Here is an 18,697-nt window from a genome sequence, read left to right as displayed (position 1 = left end):
TGTAGCGAATTTGGTATCCTTAACTTTAAGAAAAATCTGTAATGGAAAAACAATGTTTTTTTTTCGCTACAAAATAAATCACAGTTCAGCTGGCTCTCCTGCTCTTTCTCTTCGCTAATGATGCAAGTGTGTGTTCGGTCTTCATTCTGTTGCATGTAGAATATCCTAGCCTATTCATTGATGATAGATAGGCCCAACTTTACTGAAGTTGCGAGACATTGCAAGCCAAGAAATTGTGAAATACAGCATTACATTGCAAGATACAGCTTTTAATTCCGATAGATAGGCCTAGTGCACGGTTCGAACTCTCTCTGCCTGACAGCCGACCTGCCTATACTGTGCCCCTCCCCTCTCCGTTCCTCACTAGCTCTCTATGAAAGATGTGAGTGTTTGGGTTCTCTTATGTATTGCAACTAATCAGTCTCCTCCGTTCTAAAAATACAGACTCTTAGGAGTTGATTCCTGGCAGAATATGTTTTCTTTCCACTAAATGTCTTGGTAAGTTACGGTATTTAACAAACTTTAAAGTACTTTTTTTAGCAGAGAGTGGTCTGCTCGCATCCCTACTGGTGACTGAGACGGCCATGGCATATGTTTTACATTGTTTTCATGCTCATCAAACCAGTCAGTGACTACTCGTGCCCTGTGGATGGGGGCATTGTCATCCTATGGGGGCATAGACATTTTAGCCAAAATAATAGCCAAAATAATGCATTTTTATACATGACTCTAAGCATTATGGGATGTTAATTGCTTATTAACTCAGAAACCACACCTGTGTGGAAGCACCTGCTTTCAATATACTTTGTATCCCTCATTTACTCAAGTGTTTCCATTATTTTACCTGTTGCTTGTTTGTTGATACTGTGGCTTTCAAGTATACCTTACAAAGCATTCAACTCACTTTATGTTATAGGATTACTGAAATATGAACTTTACAAAATATTCAATGCACAAATGTTAAACTGTAGTATATTTTCTGAAATATTTTTGTAAATATTCTGGGATCTCGCTGGGGCTGCGAGTTTAGAACTGACCTGTATTTGGTTTAAATACACTGACTGCCCCCTGAGGTTAATTTCCTCTGTCTCTGTCTCTCTGTCTCTCTGTGTCTCTGTCTCTCTCTCTGTGTCTCTGTGTCTCTCTCTCTCTCTGTGTGTCTCTGTCTCTCCCTCTCTTTGTCTCTTTGTCTGTCTGATTTGCCTCGGGTCACCATTCCAGTACACCAGAATCATGACCTCATTCTGATGCACAATTACCCAAACGTGATTATATCCCATCGGGCAGTTACCCAAAGTCCGTTCTGCGATGACCAAATTACAGTTTATTCCAACTCAATAATATTTGATTTGACACATATCTAAAAAATGCTTTAACAATGTAGCACACTTGCCAGGCCGTCACTGTAAATAAGAATTTGTTCTTAGTTGACTCAACTGGGTAAATATTATTCTTTTTTGTAGGGTTTCTTTGCTTAAAATGTTTTTCAGTTGCAGCATCAGTTAGTCTACAATGAGAAAGTGACATTATTTCTTACATTATATTTGACTAAAGATTTGACAGCCTGCCTAAGACATGCTTCAACATTGTGTTACTGCTTTGTAAAAAATGTTTTAAAAAAATAACGTTTTTCAGTTCGAAGAGAACTCACAGACAGACCCAGAGAGTCTTGCTTTGCAGGGGGAGAGGCTCATTGATTCTTTGTTGTGAAAAGCCCTGCCTGAACTCCAAGAACAATCTGAACTGCCAGCTCTGAAGTATGGGGAGATGCCAGAGAAAAGAAAGAAAAGACAAGGAGGAGAGGGAGGTTAGCAGCCAGAGCAGTGGCAACAGACAGGCAGCTGATAAAAGTCAGCTCTCTGAATGTGTTTTCCACCCACAACTTTGTTTTCATCCCCCAGTCGTAGTTTAAATGGTTTATGTACTTTTCAAAAAGTGTTGACAAAGTTATGTTCTCGGGAGCGGCAGGCGGGCGGGCGGCTGGGTGACGTGTCAAATAGCTCTGGTACGTGCCCCGTAACAGGGCGGCCAGGTGTTGTGTCACGTAGCTCTGGTACGTGCCCCGTAACAGGGCGGCCAGGTGTTGTGTCACGTAGCTCTGGTACGTGCCCCGTAACAGGGCGGCCAGGTGTTGTGTCACGTAGCTCTGGTACGTTCCCCGTCACAGGGCGGCCAGGTGTTGTGTCACGTAGCCCCGTCACAGGGCGGCCAGGTGTTGTGTCACATAGCTCTGGTACGTGCCCCGTCACAGGGCGGCCAGGTGTTGTGTCACATAGCTCTGGTACGTGCCCCGTCACAGGGCGGCCAGGTGTTGTGTCACGTAGCTCTGGTACGTGCCCCGTCACAGGGCGGCCAGGTGTTGTGTCACGTAGCTCTGGTACGTGCCCCGTCACAGGGCGGCCAGGTGTTGTGTCACATAGCTCTGGTACGTGCCCCGTCACAGGGCGGCCAGGTGTTGTGTCACATAGCTCTGGTACGTGCCCCGTCACAGGGCGGCCAGGTGTTGTGTCACGTAGCTCTGGTACGTGCCCCGTCACAGGGCGGCCAGGTGTTGTGTCACGTAGCTCTGGTACGTGCCCCGTCACACAGACTATGAAGAAATAGAGAAAGTAGCATAAAGAAACGGGAACAAAGCAGTTGACTGCTTTGCTTTGTGTGTTGGCAGGAGATACAGAAGTTTGTATGTACTGTACATACACTATAGGTGATCTTACTTATCCACTAGCCTTGGAATTTCAGATAGAGAAACAGGAACAATGGGTTTTTACTGTGTGCTGTATTGGGTGTTGACAGGTGGCACAGCCTCCAGAATGAAAGGCTTCCTGGGGTGTATCCGCTCGCTGCAGCTGAATGGGAGGACACTGGACCTGGAGGAGAGGGCTAAGATCACGCCCGGGGTGAGGCCGGGCTGCCCGGGACACTGCAGCAGCTACGGGGAGCTGTGCCAGAACCAAGGGAGGTGCGTGGAGATGTACAACGGCTTCTCCTGCGACTGTGGCCTCTCAGCCTACGCAGGCCCCTTCTGCCAGAGAGGTAAATAGACCATGAGCATCACATCGACCTCTAAGCTCTGAGGTTCTGGTGATCATCTCATCAGCCACGTGAGAGGATGTGACGTTCATGTTGATGCAGTCAACACAACACCAGAGGACATGTTCATATGTTATTACACTACAATCTATTCTAAACCATGTCCATGGTTACAGTATCTTAACTGACTTGCCTAGTCAAATAAAGGTTAAATAAAAATGTGATATATATAAAACAATATTAAACTAATGAGGTTTAGCCTACTGTTTTTAATTCCTTTATTGTAAGGCTAACATACGGTTAGCTCTACAGAACATATTTATAGCTACATTTTTTTGTAGTCATTTGATTTTGACCCTTAGTAGCTTCCTACCAAGGAGTGGGCATTTTATTTAACCTTTGTTTTGACAGGGAGTCAATGCAGAGACCAAGGTCTCTTTTCCAGATGAGCCCTGTATAGCACCACAATACACATCAAAATACAATAAACACGTTAAACTACACATTAACATACACAATAAGTCAGCACGTTATTATACACAACTGTACACGAAAAGCAAAACACAATCATAAAAAAACACATTCTTTGGTAAAAAGGTCTCCTAGCAACTGTCTGAAATGCTCTAGAGGGTCCAAATCTTGCCAGAACAGCAATTTAGAATGTTTTACATATTAAACGATGACGATCAAAAGGTGAAGAATCCATATTATTTCAGAGGACCCTCTTAGCGAGCTTGAGTTAAAACACGACTTAACATGCACTTACCAGCTGTGTGAGTTAGCTACATCAAGAGCTTAATAATATAGGAGTGTTTTCTGTACACCTTTTGATGTCTCTGAGTCATCGCCATCAGCAGGTCAACTGTATGACGCAGGCTGGAAAATTGGATGTGTTGAAAAATTAATAAGAATGACTTGGACCACTTCCTGGTAGAAGCGGTCAGTAGTTATGGTGGCGGTGCTGACTGACACAGTAGATGTGGTAAAGGAGTCAACGGAATACAGAGGTTCCATTGACCAGACTTGCGCACATTCAACAAATCTCTTCTAACAAAGACGATATTCGTCAAATCTGTCATGATGTATGCATTGTAACAGGCCCACAATGTGGTTACTTACACTACATAGCCAAAAGTAGTGCTCATCAAACATCAAACCTGCTCATCAAACATCTCATTCCAAAATCATGGGCGTATGCAGTTTGCTGCTAAAACGGTCTCTACTCTTCTGGGAATGCTTTCCACTAGATGTTAGAACATTGCTGCAGGGACTTGCTTCAGCCAACGATGTTGGGCGATTAGGCCTGGTTCGCTGTCGGCGTTCCAGTTCATCACAAAGGTGTCCGATGGAGTTGAGGTCAGGGCTCTGTGCAGGCCAGTCAAGTTCTTCCACACCATCTCAACAAACCATTTCTTTATGGACATCGCTGTGTGCTCAGTGGCATTGTCATGCTGAAACCGAAAAGGGCCGTCCCTAAACTGTTGCCACAAAGTTGGAAGCACAGAATTGTCTAGAATGTCATTGTATGCTGTAGCGATAAGATTTCCCTTCACTGGAACTAAGGGCCCTAGCTCGAACCATGACAATCTGCCCCAGACCATTATTCCTCCTCCACCAAACTTTACAGTTGTTACTATCCATTGTGGCAGATTGGTCAACCAGACTGCCAGATGTTGAAGCGTAATTCATCACTCCAGAGAACGTGTTTCCACTGCTCCAGAGTCCAATGACGGCGAGCTTTACACCACTCCATCCGACACTTGGCATTGCGCATAGTGATCTTAGGCCTCTGGGTGGCTGCTTGGCCATGGAAACCCATTTCATGAAGAACCAGACTAACAGTTTTTGTGCTGTAGTTGCTTCCAGAGGCAGGTTGGAACTCGGTAGTGAGTGTTGCAACCAAGGACACATTATTCTACATTGTAGAATAATAGTGAAGATTTCAAAATGATGAAATAAGACATATGGAATCATGTAGTAACCAAAAATTGTTAAACAAATCTAAGCAGTTACCTCAGCTGTACACGATAGGTTCATTAGAGTTAACTGCACCTCAGATTGCAGCCAAAATAAATACTTCACAGGGTTCAAGTAACAGACACATCCCAACATCAACTGTTCAGAGGAGACTGCATGAATCATGGTCAAATTGCTCCAAAACTAAAGGACACCAATAAGAAAGACTTGATTGGGCCAAGAAACACGAGCAATGGACATTAGACCGGTATAAATCTGTCCATTGGTTTGATGAGTCCAAATTTGAGATTTTTGGTTCCAACCGCCATGTCTTTGTAAGACGTAGAGTAGGTGAACGGATGATCTCTGGGAATTGTTCCCACCGTGAAGCATGGAGGAGGAGGTTGATGGTGTGGGGGTGCTTTGCTGGTGACACTGTGATTTATTTAGAATTCAAGGCACACTTAACCAGCATTGCTACCACAGCATTTGGCAGCAATACGCCATCCCATCTGGTTTGCACTTAGTGGGACTATCATTTGTATTTCAACAGGATAATGACCCAAAACACACCTCCAGGCTGTGTAAGGGCTATTTGACCAAGGACAGTGATGGAGTGCTGCACCAGATGACCTGGCCTCCACAATCACACAACCTCAATCCAATTGAGATGGTTTGGGATGAGTTGGACCACAGAGTGAAGGAAAAGCAGCCAACAAGTGCTCAGCATATGTGGGAACTCCTTCAAGACTGTTGAAAAAGCATTCCTCATGAAGCTGGTTCAGAGAATGCCAAGAGTGTGCAAAGCTGTCATCAAGGCGAAGGGTGGCTACTTTGAAGAATCTAAAATATAAATATATTTTGATTTGTTTAACACTTTGGTTACTACATGATTCCATATGTGTTATTTCATGGTTTTGATGTCTTCACTATTATTCTACAATTTTGAAAATAGTATAAATAAAGAAAAACACTTGAATTAGTAGGTGTCAAAACTTTTGACTGATACTGTACATGTCAGTACATACACACAAGTAGGTCACAAGGGGAGAGGTGTTGTGCCGTGAAGTGTTGCTTTATTTGTTTTTGAAACCAGGTTTGCGGTTCACTTGTGCTATATAAGATGGAAGGGGGTTCCATGTACTCTTGGCTATATAATACTGTACGTTTCCTTGAATTTGTTCTGGACCTGGGGACTGTGAAAAGATGTCAGTGACTTCATTAGCTGTGGTTGCTGATGCATGTATGGTTGAATCATCAGCATTGTTAGGTTCTAATTCTTAGAGTAAAAACTCGACGGACACTGAAAGCTCAAACCAAGTTTATTCTTCCCAGAGGATCAATACAGCTGCATTAGACAAAGACATTTTCACACAAGCAGTGATATTTAACCCTTTCTCTTAGGCTGATTCTCCTCCTACCATCTGAACAAACATTGCATCATTACTGCTAGTCAGGACACTAACTGATACGGGCCATAAACTTTTCTTTCTCCCTTCACGTGACCTGACCTGACCTCGACCCCCTTCATCACTAATCCATGGCTCTCTCCCCTTATCAGTGCCTGCCACGTGATCACTTTCCCTACATTCAGTACATTCCAAACTTAATTGCCCCCACCATATGGGGGATTTTAAATCCAAGATGGCGTAGCAGTGCAGACGTGGTTTGTCGTCCTCTCGTGCACTTTTGCATTTTTCGTCTTTTTTGTATATATTTCAATGTATTTTCAATCTCTTTTCCATTTTTAAATTAAATATACCTTCCGGTAACCCGCCTCACCCAATGTGACACAGATCCGCTATTTTTTAGACCAAATAGCCAGAACCTCCATCAGAGACTAGCCATCAGAAGATAACCAGCTAATTAGCTACTAGCTATTTTAGCAATTGCTAGCCATTGTTAGCCACTGCTAGCGGCCTTTCCTTCTGCACAGACACCAGACATTTTTTTTTTGCCAGGATAATACTTGCCAGCATTGGACTGTTTTCTCCACTACAACGCCGGATTCCTGCCGTAAACCCTGGAGCATTACTCCTAATCATCACAGCTAGCTAGCTGCCACCGAGTGGCTAAAGTGGCTAATTCCCCGGCCCCGAAGCTAGCACCAGTTAGCCGCGAGCCAGGCGCATCTCCCGGCTAGCAAATGAAATTACTACAACTACAATTACCTCTTTCACCATCTGGTCTGGACCCTTTGTCGACACGGCGCCCCGCCGTACCACCACGACTGGTCCGCCGACTTAACTCCATCCGCTGTGCCCTCAACTGGCCTTTGCCGGACGTTGGAGCAGACACTTCTACTTACCCCAGCCTGCTATCTTTAAACGCTGTGTCTCCCGCGTTCTAGCGTAGTAACGACTACTGCGCGGCTTCCCTGTTCCATCTATTGCTGTTCACTGGACCCTATGATCACTTGGCTACATAGCTGATGCCTGCTGGACGGTTCATTAATCACGCTACTCCATTTTCTTTATCTGTCGGCCCCAACTCAGGCCCTGTGTGTAGTTAACCGACCCTCTCTGCCCATTCATCGCCATTTTACCTGTTGTTGTTGTCTTACCCGTTGTTGCCTTAACTAGCTCTCCCAATCAACACCTGTGATTGCTTTATGCCTAGCTAGTTTACTGCGGAGCCCCTAATCCCACTCAACATGCCTCAGATACCTCCTTTGTCCCACCTCCCACACATGTGGTGACCTCACACAGCATAACTATCCTGTACAGAGATGCAACCTCTCTTATCATCACTCGGTGCCTGGGTTTATCTCCACTGTACCCTCACACCACCATACCCCTGTCTGTACATTATGCCCTGAATCTATTCTACCATGCCCAGAAATCTGCTCCTTTTATTCTCTGTCCCCAACGCACTAGACGACCAGTTTTGATAGGCTTTAGCCGCACCCTCATCCTACTCCTCCTCTGTTCCTCGGGTGACGTGGAGGTTAACCCAGGCCCTGCGTGTCCCCAGGTACTCTCATTTGTTGACTTCTGTAACCGAAAAAGCCTTGGTTTCATGCATGTTAACATCAGAAGCCTCCTTAAGTTTGTTTTACTCAGTGCTTTAGCACACTCCTCCAACCCTGATGTCCTTGCCGTGTCTGAATCCTAGCTTAGGAAGGCCACCAAAGATTCTGAGATTTCCATACGCAACTACAACATTTTCTGTCAAGATAGAACTGCCAAAGGGGGAGGAGTTGCAATCTACTGCAGAGATAGCCTGCAAAGTTCTGTCATACTTTCCAGGTCAATGCCCAAACAGTTCGAGCTTCTAATTTTTAAAAATGAATCTCTCCATAAATAAGTCTCTCACTGTTATAGACCCCCCTCAGCTCCCAGCTGTGCCCTGGACACCATATGTGAATTGATTGACCCCATCTATCTTCAGAGTTCGTTCTGTTAGGTGACCTGAACTGGGATATACTTAACACACCGGCAGTCCTACAATCTAAGCTAGATGCCCTCAATCTCACACAAATTATCAAGGAACCCACCAGGTACAACCCTAAATCCATAAACATGGGCACCCTTATCCTGACGAACTTGCCCTCCAAATACACCTCTGCTGTTTTCAATCAGGATCTCAGCGATCACTGCTTCATTGCCTGCATCCGCTATGGGCCCGCGGTCAAACGACCACCCCTCAACACTTCTGCGAGAAAGCCATTCTAATCGACCTGGCCCGGGTATCCTGGAAGGATATTGACCTCATCCCGTCAGTCGAGGATGCCTGATCGTTCTTTAAAAGTTATTTCCTCACCATCTTAAATAAGCATGCCCCTTTCAAAAAATGTAGAACTAAGAACAGATATAGTCCTTGGTTCACTTCAGACCTGACTGTCCTCGACCAGCACAAAAACATCCTGTGGCAGACTGCACTAGCATCGAATAGTCCCCGCGATATGCAACTTTTGAGGGAAGTCAGGAACCAATAATAGCAGTCAGTCATGAAAGCAAAGGCTAGCTTTTTCAAACAGAAATTTGAATCCTATAGCTCTAACTCCAAAAGGTTTTTGGACACTGTAAAGTCCATGGAGAATAAGAGCACCTCCTCACAGCTGCCCACTGCACTGAGGCTAGGTAACACTGTCACCACCAATAAATCCACGAAAATCGAGAATTTCAGTAAGCATTTCTCTACGGCTGGCCATGCTTTCCTCCTGGCTACCCCAGCGCCGGCCAACAGCTCCGCACCCCCCGCAGCTACTTTCCCAAGACTCCCCAGCTTCTCCTTCACCCAAATCCAGATAGCAGATGTTCTGAAAGAGCTGCAAAACCTGGACCCATACAAATCAGCTGGGCTAGACAATCTGGACCCTCTCTTTCTAAAATTATCCGCCGCCATTGTTGCAACCCCTATTACCAGTATGTTCAACCTTTATTTCCTATCGTCCGAGATCCCTAAAGATTTGAAAACTGCTGCGGTCATCCCCCTCTTCAAAGGGGGTGACACTCTAGACCCAAACTGTTATAGACCTATATCCATCCTGCCCTGCCTTTCTAAAGTCTTCGAAAGCCAAGTTAATAAACAGATCACTGACCATTTCGAATCCCTCCGTACATTCTCCGCTGTGCAATCCGGTTTCCGAGCTGCTCACGGGTGCACCTCAGCCACGCTCAAGGTACTAAACGATATCATAACCGCCAACCATAAAAGACAGTACTGTACAGCCGTCTTCATCGACCTGGCCAAGGCTTTTGACTCAGTCAATCACCGTATTCTTATCGGCAGACTCAACAGCCTTGGTTTCTCAAATGACTGCCTCGCCTGGTTCACCAACTACTTCTCAGACAGAGTTCAGTGTGTCAAATCGGAGGGCCTGTTGTCCGGACCTCTGGCAGTCTCTATGGGGGTACCACAGGGTTCAATTCTCAGGACGACTCTTTTCTCTGTATATTTGAACGATGTCGCTCATGCTGCGGGTGATTCTCTGATCCACCTCTACGCAGACGACACCATTCTGTATACATCTGGCCCTTCTTTGGACACTGTGTTAACTAACCTCCAGATGAGCTTCAATGCCATACAACACTCCTTCCGTTGTCTCCAACTGCTCTTAAAGGCTAGTAAATCCAAATGCATGCTTTTCAACCGTTCGCTGCCCGCACCCGCCTGCCCGACTAGCATCACTACTCTGGACGGTTCTGACTTAGAATATGTGGACAACTACAAATACCTAGGTGTCTGGCTAGACTGTAAACTCTCCTTCCAGACTCATATTAAACATCTCCAATCCAAAATTAAATCTAGAATTGGCTTCCTATTTCGCAACAAAGCCTCCTTCACTCACGCCACCAAACATACCCTTGTAAAATTGACTATCCTACCGATCCTCGACTTCGGCAATGTCATTTACAACATTGACGTCATTTAGCAGACGCGACTTACAAATTGGTTCATTCACCTTATGATATCCAGTGGAACAACCACTTTACAATAGTACATCTATATTATTTTTTTGGGGGGGGAGGGGGTGTTAGAAGGATTACTTTATCCTATCCCAGGTATTCCTTAAAGAGGTGGGGTTTCAGGTGTCTCCGGAAGGTGGTGATTGACTCCGCTGTTCTGGCGTCATGAGGGAGCTTGTTCCACCATTGGGGTGCCAGAGCAGCGAACACTGGCAGGTCAAAATAGCTTCCAATACTCTACTCAGCAAACTGGATGTAGTCTATCACAGTGCCATCCGTTTTGTCACCAAAGCCCCTTATACCATCCACCACTGCAACCTGTATGCGCTAGTCGGCTGGCCCCCGCTATATATTAGTCGCCAGACCCACTGGCTCCAGGTCATCAATAAGTCTATGCTAGGTAAAGCTCCGCCGTATCTCAGCTCACTGGTCACGATAACAACACCCACCCGTAGCACGCGCTCCAGCAGGTATATCTCACTGGTCATCCCCAAAGCCAACACCTCCTTTGGCTGCCTTTCCTTCCAGTTCTCTGCTGCCAATGACTGGAACGAGTTGCAAAAATCGCTGAAGCTGGAGACTTATATTTCCCTCACTAACTTTAAACATCCGCTATCTGAGCAGCTAACCGATCGCTGCAGCTGCACATAGCCCATCTGTAAATAGCCCACCCAATCTACCTATCACATCCCCATATTGTTTTTATATACTTTTCTGCTCTTTTGCACACCAGTATTTCTACTTGCACATCATCATCATCTGCTATTTATCACTCCAGTGTTAATTTGCTAAACTGTAATTACTTCGTTACTATGGCCTATTTATTGCCTTACCTCCTCACGCCATTTGCACACACTGTATATAGACTTTTTTTCTATTGTGTTATTGACTGTACGCTTGTTTATTCCATGTGTAACTCTGTTGTTCTTGTGTCACACTGCTTTGCTTTATCTTGGCCAGGTCGCAGTTGTAAATGAGAACTTGTTCTCAATTAGCTTACCTGGTTAAATAAAGGTGAAATAATTTTTTTTAAATATATATATATATATATATATATATATATACTTTCCTCCTACAGATAACTATTAACCTCTGGTGTAGTTCCTTGGCTATGGCACCCATCATTTCTCTATTACAACTAATGCTTAATAAGGATTTAAAGTTCAGAAATCCAAACCTATCAGCATACATGGACATACATGCTTTGTTTAATGCCAGTGGCAGGTCATTGGTACAAATAGAAAAGGTTACAGTTTCTTCATCTTTTTGTTGAGTTTAGTTACATAATTTCTCAATTTGCAGTAAGTTAGACAGTCAGATGTGCAGCCAGACTTATTAGCCACTCCTTTTGCCCCATCTCTTTCAACCATACAGTTTTAAAATTCCTCATCAATCCATGGAGCCTTAACAGTTCAAACAGTCAGTTTCTTAACAGGTGCATGTTTATCAATACTTGGAAGAAGCAATTTCATAAATTCATCAAGTGCATCGTTTGGATACTCCTTATTAATCTCATCCGACCACCAAGTATTTTTAACATCATCCACATAAGAGTCACAGAAACACCATTAAATTCAACCCAGAAACCAACCCCCCCCCCTTTACTTCCTTGTCCTCCAGAGGTCTCGGCTGACTTCAAACCCGGGACATCGGTCCAGTACACATTCAAGGAGCCATATGAGCTGAACAGGAACACCAGCACCCAGTCCTCCTCCATTTACTCTGACCTCAAGCTACGGGGAGAGAACGTGTCATTCAGCTTCCGTAGCACCCAGAGCCCGGCGCTGCTCCTCTACGTCAGCTCCTACTATAGAGAGTACCTGGCTGTGCTACTCAATAGGAACGGTAAGAGGCGGAGTAAGAGGCGCTGCTCCTCTACGTCAGCTCCAACTATAGAGAGTACCTGGCTGTGCTGCTCAATAGGAATGGTAAGAGGCGGAGTGATTTCAAAATCCAACCTGTGATATTAGTTATGTCGTATTACTACATTTAGAAAGGTTATTAGCAATGACTAAGTGAGGGCGAGGGGGGGGGGTGTTGGGGGAGAGAGCGGGAGGAGATATGGAGGAGGGTGGGGGGAAGAGGGTTGGGAGAGAGGGGGAGGAGATAGAGAGGGGTGGGGGAAGAGGTTTGGGAAAGAGGGGGAGATGGAGAGAGGGGGGGGTGGGGAGAGGGTTTGGGGAGTGAGGGAGGAGATAGAGGGGGGGGTGGGAGGAAGAGGGTTGGGAGAGAGGGGGAGATGGAGAGAGGAGGGTGGGGAGTGGGTTGGGAGAGAGTGCGAGAGAGGAGAGAGGGGGGTTGGGGTGAAGAGGGTTGGGAGAGAGGGGGGAGATAGAAAGAGGGGGGATGGGGAAGAGAGAGGGGGGAGATAGAGAGAGCACGGTTGGAAACAGCTGCTGAACTGAGCAGGTCCTCATATCGCCGCTCATTTTCCTCCACTAGCAGATTCATTTGGATTAATTTGAGTCTCCAAATCCCTGTAGACACCAGGCTTGTCAGACACCACTGCCTCTTAATTCATGCTCAGTAACATGTGTGGCATTGTCGGTTGTTCTAAGAGAGCACATGCAAGATATCTCAGTAAGAGTAAGAAAGTGCAAAATATGTCTTTCTTGATAGTAAATATAGTCAACATATCTAAATACAAAGGGACAGTTTATCAACTTGCCACACCTCTTTTTGATTTGATTTGGATATTCTGTTTGTTCTGTGTTAGATGTGATATTAATGAAGAGAGTTTGAATATAAAATGAATATATTATGCCTGGTAGCTAGGCTACTACTAGTGTCTCCAGCTACACAGTAAATTCCTTTAACCCTTGTGTGGTGTTCGGGTCTGTGGGACCCATTTTCAATGTTTACTAAAATAAAAAATAAAAAAACACAATTCATTATTTTTTCAACCTGAGACTCATTGGCCTTGGCTCATTTTCTGTGAAGAGCATGTAAAATAACACATTTTCATTAAGCGCATACTGTGCACCCCACTACACATTTATATTAAGTATGTGGTGTTCGGGTCTGGACCCAAGGGTAATAAAAGTATAGAAAAGTGTGTGTGTAGGTGAAAACAAGTAAAAATGAAACAAAGGTTTGCTGTGTGCCTCCAGTCTGTCTTCCTCCACCCTGGCTCTGCTGTATCAACATAGCACCAAGAACCTGTCTGTCTCCCTGCCTGTCTGCCGCTTTTCTCGAACTCTTTACCCTTTGTAGTGTGTGAAACTACACAATGTATTGCAGGAACCTGCACAATGTTATTACAATACATTATTTCAGCCAGGTGCCCAGCCAGGTGCAAATTGGGGGAGGGACACCAAAAATAAATAGCTTTGCATGTGTGGCTCCTTACAACAATCAATCAGTATGGCAAAAATAATCTCTACTCAGAGGGCCTTTTTTGCAGAGAGAGAAGCTAATGTCCTTGTAAATTCGGAGTCTGACAGTGAGCTGGAAGAAGAGGATGAGATTGACCCTCAGCCAGCCCCAGGACCAGCCCGTCACCAACCAGCTCATCAACAGCCTGCAGGAGAAGAAATATGGAAGTCAGAAAATTGTGAAATTGAATGGTCTGCCTGAGCCAAGGAGTGAGCCACCCCGCATGGCTGCCAATGTGATAAGGATGCAACCAGGGCCGATGCGGATGGCGGTTACTAATGTGCAGGACATAAAGTCTTCTTTTGAACTGTTCATCCCAGGCACCATCCAGAAAATAATTCTGGACTGCACTAATTTGGAGGGAAGGTGTGTTTTTGGAGAGAAATAGAAGGAGATGGACCAAACTCATTTACATGCATACTTTGGGGTTCTTATCCTTGCTGGTGTTTTCAGATCCAATGGGGAATCCACAGAAACCCTGCGGGATGCAGAAACTGGCACAGAACTTTTGCATGCAACAATGTCTCTGGAAAACTTCCACATTATTTCCAGGATTATCTGCTTCGATAACCGAGACACCAGACCAGCTCGGCGGCAGAGAGACAAGCTAGCTGCAATCAGGTCAACATGGGACAAGTGGGTGGACCGCCTTCCCCTGTTTTACAACCCTGGGCCCAACGTTACTGTTGATGAGCAGCTTATGCCATTTAGGGGCCGCTGCCCCTTCAGGCAGTACAAACTGTTTAAACCCGGAAAATATGGAATCAAGATCTTGGCTGCCTGTGATGCTGCTTCCTCATATGCGTGGAACTTGCAAGTGTATTTTTTTATATATTTTTTAATTAACCTTTATTTAACTAGGCAAGTCAGTAAAGAACAGGGAAGCCAGATGTAGGAGCCACTGAGAAGAACCGAGGGCTGCAGGTTGTCCTGGACGTGACAGGGACTCCATGGCCACAACATTACATGCAATAACTTTTTTACTTCGCAAAAGCTGGGACAGGAGCTCCTCGAGGAAGCTGACAATGGTAGGAACAGTACGAAAAAACAAGTCAGAGCTCCCACCTCAGCTGTTGAATACACGTAACAGGCCTATCAATTCCTCTAAGTTTGTGTTCACGGCCGACACGTCCCTAGAGTCCTACATGCCAAAGAAAGGCAAAAATGTGGTACTCATGAGTACGTTGCATAGGGATGGGAGAATCTGTGGCCAGGAACATAAAATCAGAAATCAGAATGGATTACAATGCCACAAAAGGAGGGGTGGACAATTTCGAAAAGCTGGTGACTGGATACAGCTGCAAAAGAAAAACCCTACGCTGGCCACTTGTGATATTCTTCAACATCTTGGACATTTCGGCGTACAACGCGTTTGTCAACTGGATGGCGTTGAACCCAGATTGGAACAGAGGGAAGCTCCAGAGCAGACGGCTCTTTCTCCAGGAGCTGGGCAAGGCATTGGTAAGACCTCAAATCCAGATGAGGCAACATATCCCAAGGACCCCAGCTTCTGCAGCCATTGTGAGGAGGATGCTGGTGCCCCATCCGCCCGACCCACAGAACCAACAACTTCAATACCGGAAGTAAGTGTGAGGGATGTTGTTGCATGTGTGTGTGTCTGACTCTCCTACCTTGGCCTGCTGTAACTATATATGTGAGTGAGTGAGGGAGATGTTAGTAAAATTCCTGAGCTAAGTGTTTTCATCATTCTAGATTGCAGCCGGTAGCAACAAGAAGAAGCGCTGCGATGTGTGTGGACCCAAGAAGGACAGGAAAACAAGGACACATGCATCAAGTGCAAGAAATACATTTGCAACACACACACAGTAAAACTCAGTCCCTCATGTGTTTTGTAGACCGGGGGCTCATTTATCATTTCCATAAAATACTGAATGTAAAATTTGTCCTTCTAATTTGTTCATTTCACAGCAATAAACATCAATAGTGATGAAAACCATGTTTCATTTATATTTGTTCGAGATGAACATGATTTATTCCACCCGTGTTTTGATTATAATAGATTTGTGTTTACAAAAATCACATTTTATCAAAAATAACGAATAGCGCTTTTATTGATAAATGTGATCTAGCAGAGGTAAATGGCAAATATTAACCATGTATGCTGTCTATATTGCTTGTAATTGATATAAGTCAACATCTAAGTATTTTTACGTAAATTGTTATGGCTGTATTGTTTTAAAAACCCAATAATGTTGTGGGTCCATCAGACCCGCGAACATTGGGTGAATAACAAAAGCATGAACACCACGCAAGGGTTAAGTAGATACTGTTAGCTACAGCATGTTCAAAAACTAACTGCAGAAGTTAAAGAAACTCTAAGTGTAGTGGGTGTTTAAGAAGTTTGATATTCTCTACTGTATAGAAGTTGCAGTAAGACTGCCTCTACATTACCATGTACTGTACTGCAGTGGAGGCTGGTGAGGGAAGGGACGGCTCACTTCATTCCAACCATTAATATAAGCCGGCCTCCCCTCACCAGCCTCCACTGCTATGCTGTATGTCTAACGAATATGCAAATTCAGAAAGGTTGCTTCTGATACATATTTTTTATGGTCCTGAGAAGTGTGATGGACTGCCAAGTGCATTACTGTGCAGTGTACAGTCATCCAGTTAGTTACCGCACTTCTTCCTGAACGATCGTCCAATTAGAGCTCAGTGAGTGGTTGTTCTCGGAAACCCTGGATAGCTTCTTCTCCGAGTGGTCAGCGACGCCCCACTGGCAGACAGACTACACTCTGCCCATGTCAATGTGTGACAGTAATTGTGGCCTATCTAATGTGATGGCCCTCTACTTGAATATAGGAATGGGCCCTTTCCACTTATATAAGAGTTTCTTTTTCCTAGGGCACAAATCATAAAATGGCTCAAATACTCCTGCCCTTACAGTGCCTCAGTAATTGTAGACTTTCTGATATGATGGCCCTCTGCTTTAATCGAAGAATGGGCCCTCTCCCTCATTTATAAAATAGTTGTTTCATTTGTCCTATGGCGCAAATCATTTTAATGTCTATTTAACACTCTTACCCTCTCAAAGATTATTTTCTTTCACCTGGATGTGTGTAACTAATTCATGTTTTATTAACACTGAACAAAAACATAAATGTAACATGCAACAATGTCAAAGATTTTATTGAGTTACAGTTCATATAAGGAAATCAGTCAATTGAAATAAATTCATTAGGCCCTAATCTATGGATTTCACATGACTGGGAATACATATATGTATCTGTTGGTCACAGATACCTTTAAAAAAAAGGTAGGGCCGTGGATCAGAAAATCAGTCACTATCTGCTGTGACCACCATTTACCGCATGCAGCGCGACACATCCCCTTCGCATAGAGTTGATCAGGCTGTTGATTGTGGCCTGTGGAATGTTGTCCCACTCCTCTTCAATGGCTGTGCAAAGTTGCTTGATATTGGTGGGAACTGGAACATGCTGTCGTACACGTCGATCCAGAGCATCCAAAACATGCTCAGTGGGTGACATGTCCGGTGAGTATGCAGGCCATGGAAGAACTGGGCCATTTTTAGCTTCCAGGAATTGTGTACAGATCCTTGCGACATGGGGCCGTGCATTACCATGCTGAAACATGAGGTGATGCGACGGATGAATGGCACTACAATGGGCCTCAGGATCTTGCCACGGTATGTCTGTGCATTCAAATTGCCATTGATAAAATGCAATTGTGTTCATTGTGCATAGCTTATGCCTGCCTATATCATAACCGACCCCCACCATGGGGCACTCTGTTCACAACGTTGACATCACCAAACCACTCGCCCACACAACGCCATAAACGATGTCTGCCATCTGCTTGGTACAGTTGAAACAGGGATTCATCCGTGAAGAGCGTGCCAACCTCTTACACTTCTCCTGCATGCCAGTGGCCATCAAAGGTGATCATTTGCCCACTGAAGTCGGTTAAGATGCCGATCTGCAGTCAGGTCAACTTCAACAATAATCAACACTATTTAAATACAGACAGTGACTGACAAGACCCTGGTGAGGACAACGAACCTGCAGATGAGCTTCCCTGAGATGGTTTCTGACAGTTCGTGCAGAGATTCTTCAGTTGTGCAAACCCACAGTTTCATCAGCTGTCCGGGTGGCCGGTCTCAGACGATCCCACAAGTGAAGAAGCCAGATGTGGAGGTCCTGGGCTGGCATGGTTACACATGGTCTGTGCTTGGGAGGCCGGTTGGACGTATTGCCAAATTCTCTAAAACGACATTGGAGGCGTCTTATAGTAGAGCAATGAACATTCAATTCTCTGGCAAAAGCTCTGGTGGACATTCCTGCAGTTAGCATTTCAATTGCATGCTCCCTCAACTTGAGACATCTGCGGCATTGTGTGACGAAACATTTTAGCGTAGCCTTTTATTGTCCCCAGCACAAGGTGCACCTGTGTAATGCCCATGCTTTTTAATCAGCTTCTTGATATGCCACACCTGTCAGGTGGATGGATTATCTTGGCAAAGGATAAATTGTCACTAGCAGGGATGTAAACAAATATGTGCACAAAATTTGACATAAATACGTTTTTTGTGTATATGAATAATTTCTTGGATCTTTTATTTCAGCTCATGAAACATGATATCAACACTTTACATGTTGCATTTATGTTTTCGTTCAGTATAATATTTGTACTCCCAATCCCTCCATGAAGAATTGTAATTATGTTATTGTAATTATCACGAAGGGCTTTCATGTTGACTTAAAGATTAAAAAAAAGACACCTTTGTATGAAGTGATCATTTGTGTTTTTTAAGCGATGTAATACATTTCCAATTTGTCCATTCATCTGAATGTGAATAATTCGTTTGGTGCTGACTGACAATACAAACACAACCGTGTATTACTCAGTGCCCCTCAGATACTTAATTCCCTGCAAATTATGAAAAT

At 44.5% G+C, this 18,697-nt stretch overlaps 1 protein-coding gene across 2 annotated transcripts in view; it reads left to right on the top strand.

Moving 5' to 3' along the window:
- cntnap3 (contactin associated protein family member 3) overlaps positions 1–18,697 on the top strand; it is a 189,717-nt gene that overhangs the window by 157,469 nt on the left and 13,551 nt on the right. For both annotated transcript variants that reach the window (XM_045692517.2, XM_045692516.2), the window contains exons 18-19: positions 2,794–3,033; positions 12,018–12,242. In XM_045692517.2, coding sequence (XP_045548473.2) covers positions 2,794–3,033; positions 12,018–12,242 — 465 coding nt within the window. The remainder of the gene's footprint in view (positions 1–2,793; positions 3,034–12,017; positions 12,243–18,697) is intronic.

This window comes from Salmo salar, chromosome 13 (genome assembly GCF_965601325.2).
Source record: "Salmo salar chromosome 13, fSalSal1, whole genome shotgun sequence".
In the NCBI taxonomy this organism is placed as follows: Eukaryota; Metazoa; Chordata; class Actinopteri; order Salmoniformes; family Salmonidae; genus Salmo; species Salmo salar.
The sequence above is the reverse complement of the archived record's forward strand: the minus strand, read 5'-3'. Positions and strand labels throughout refer to the sequence as shown.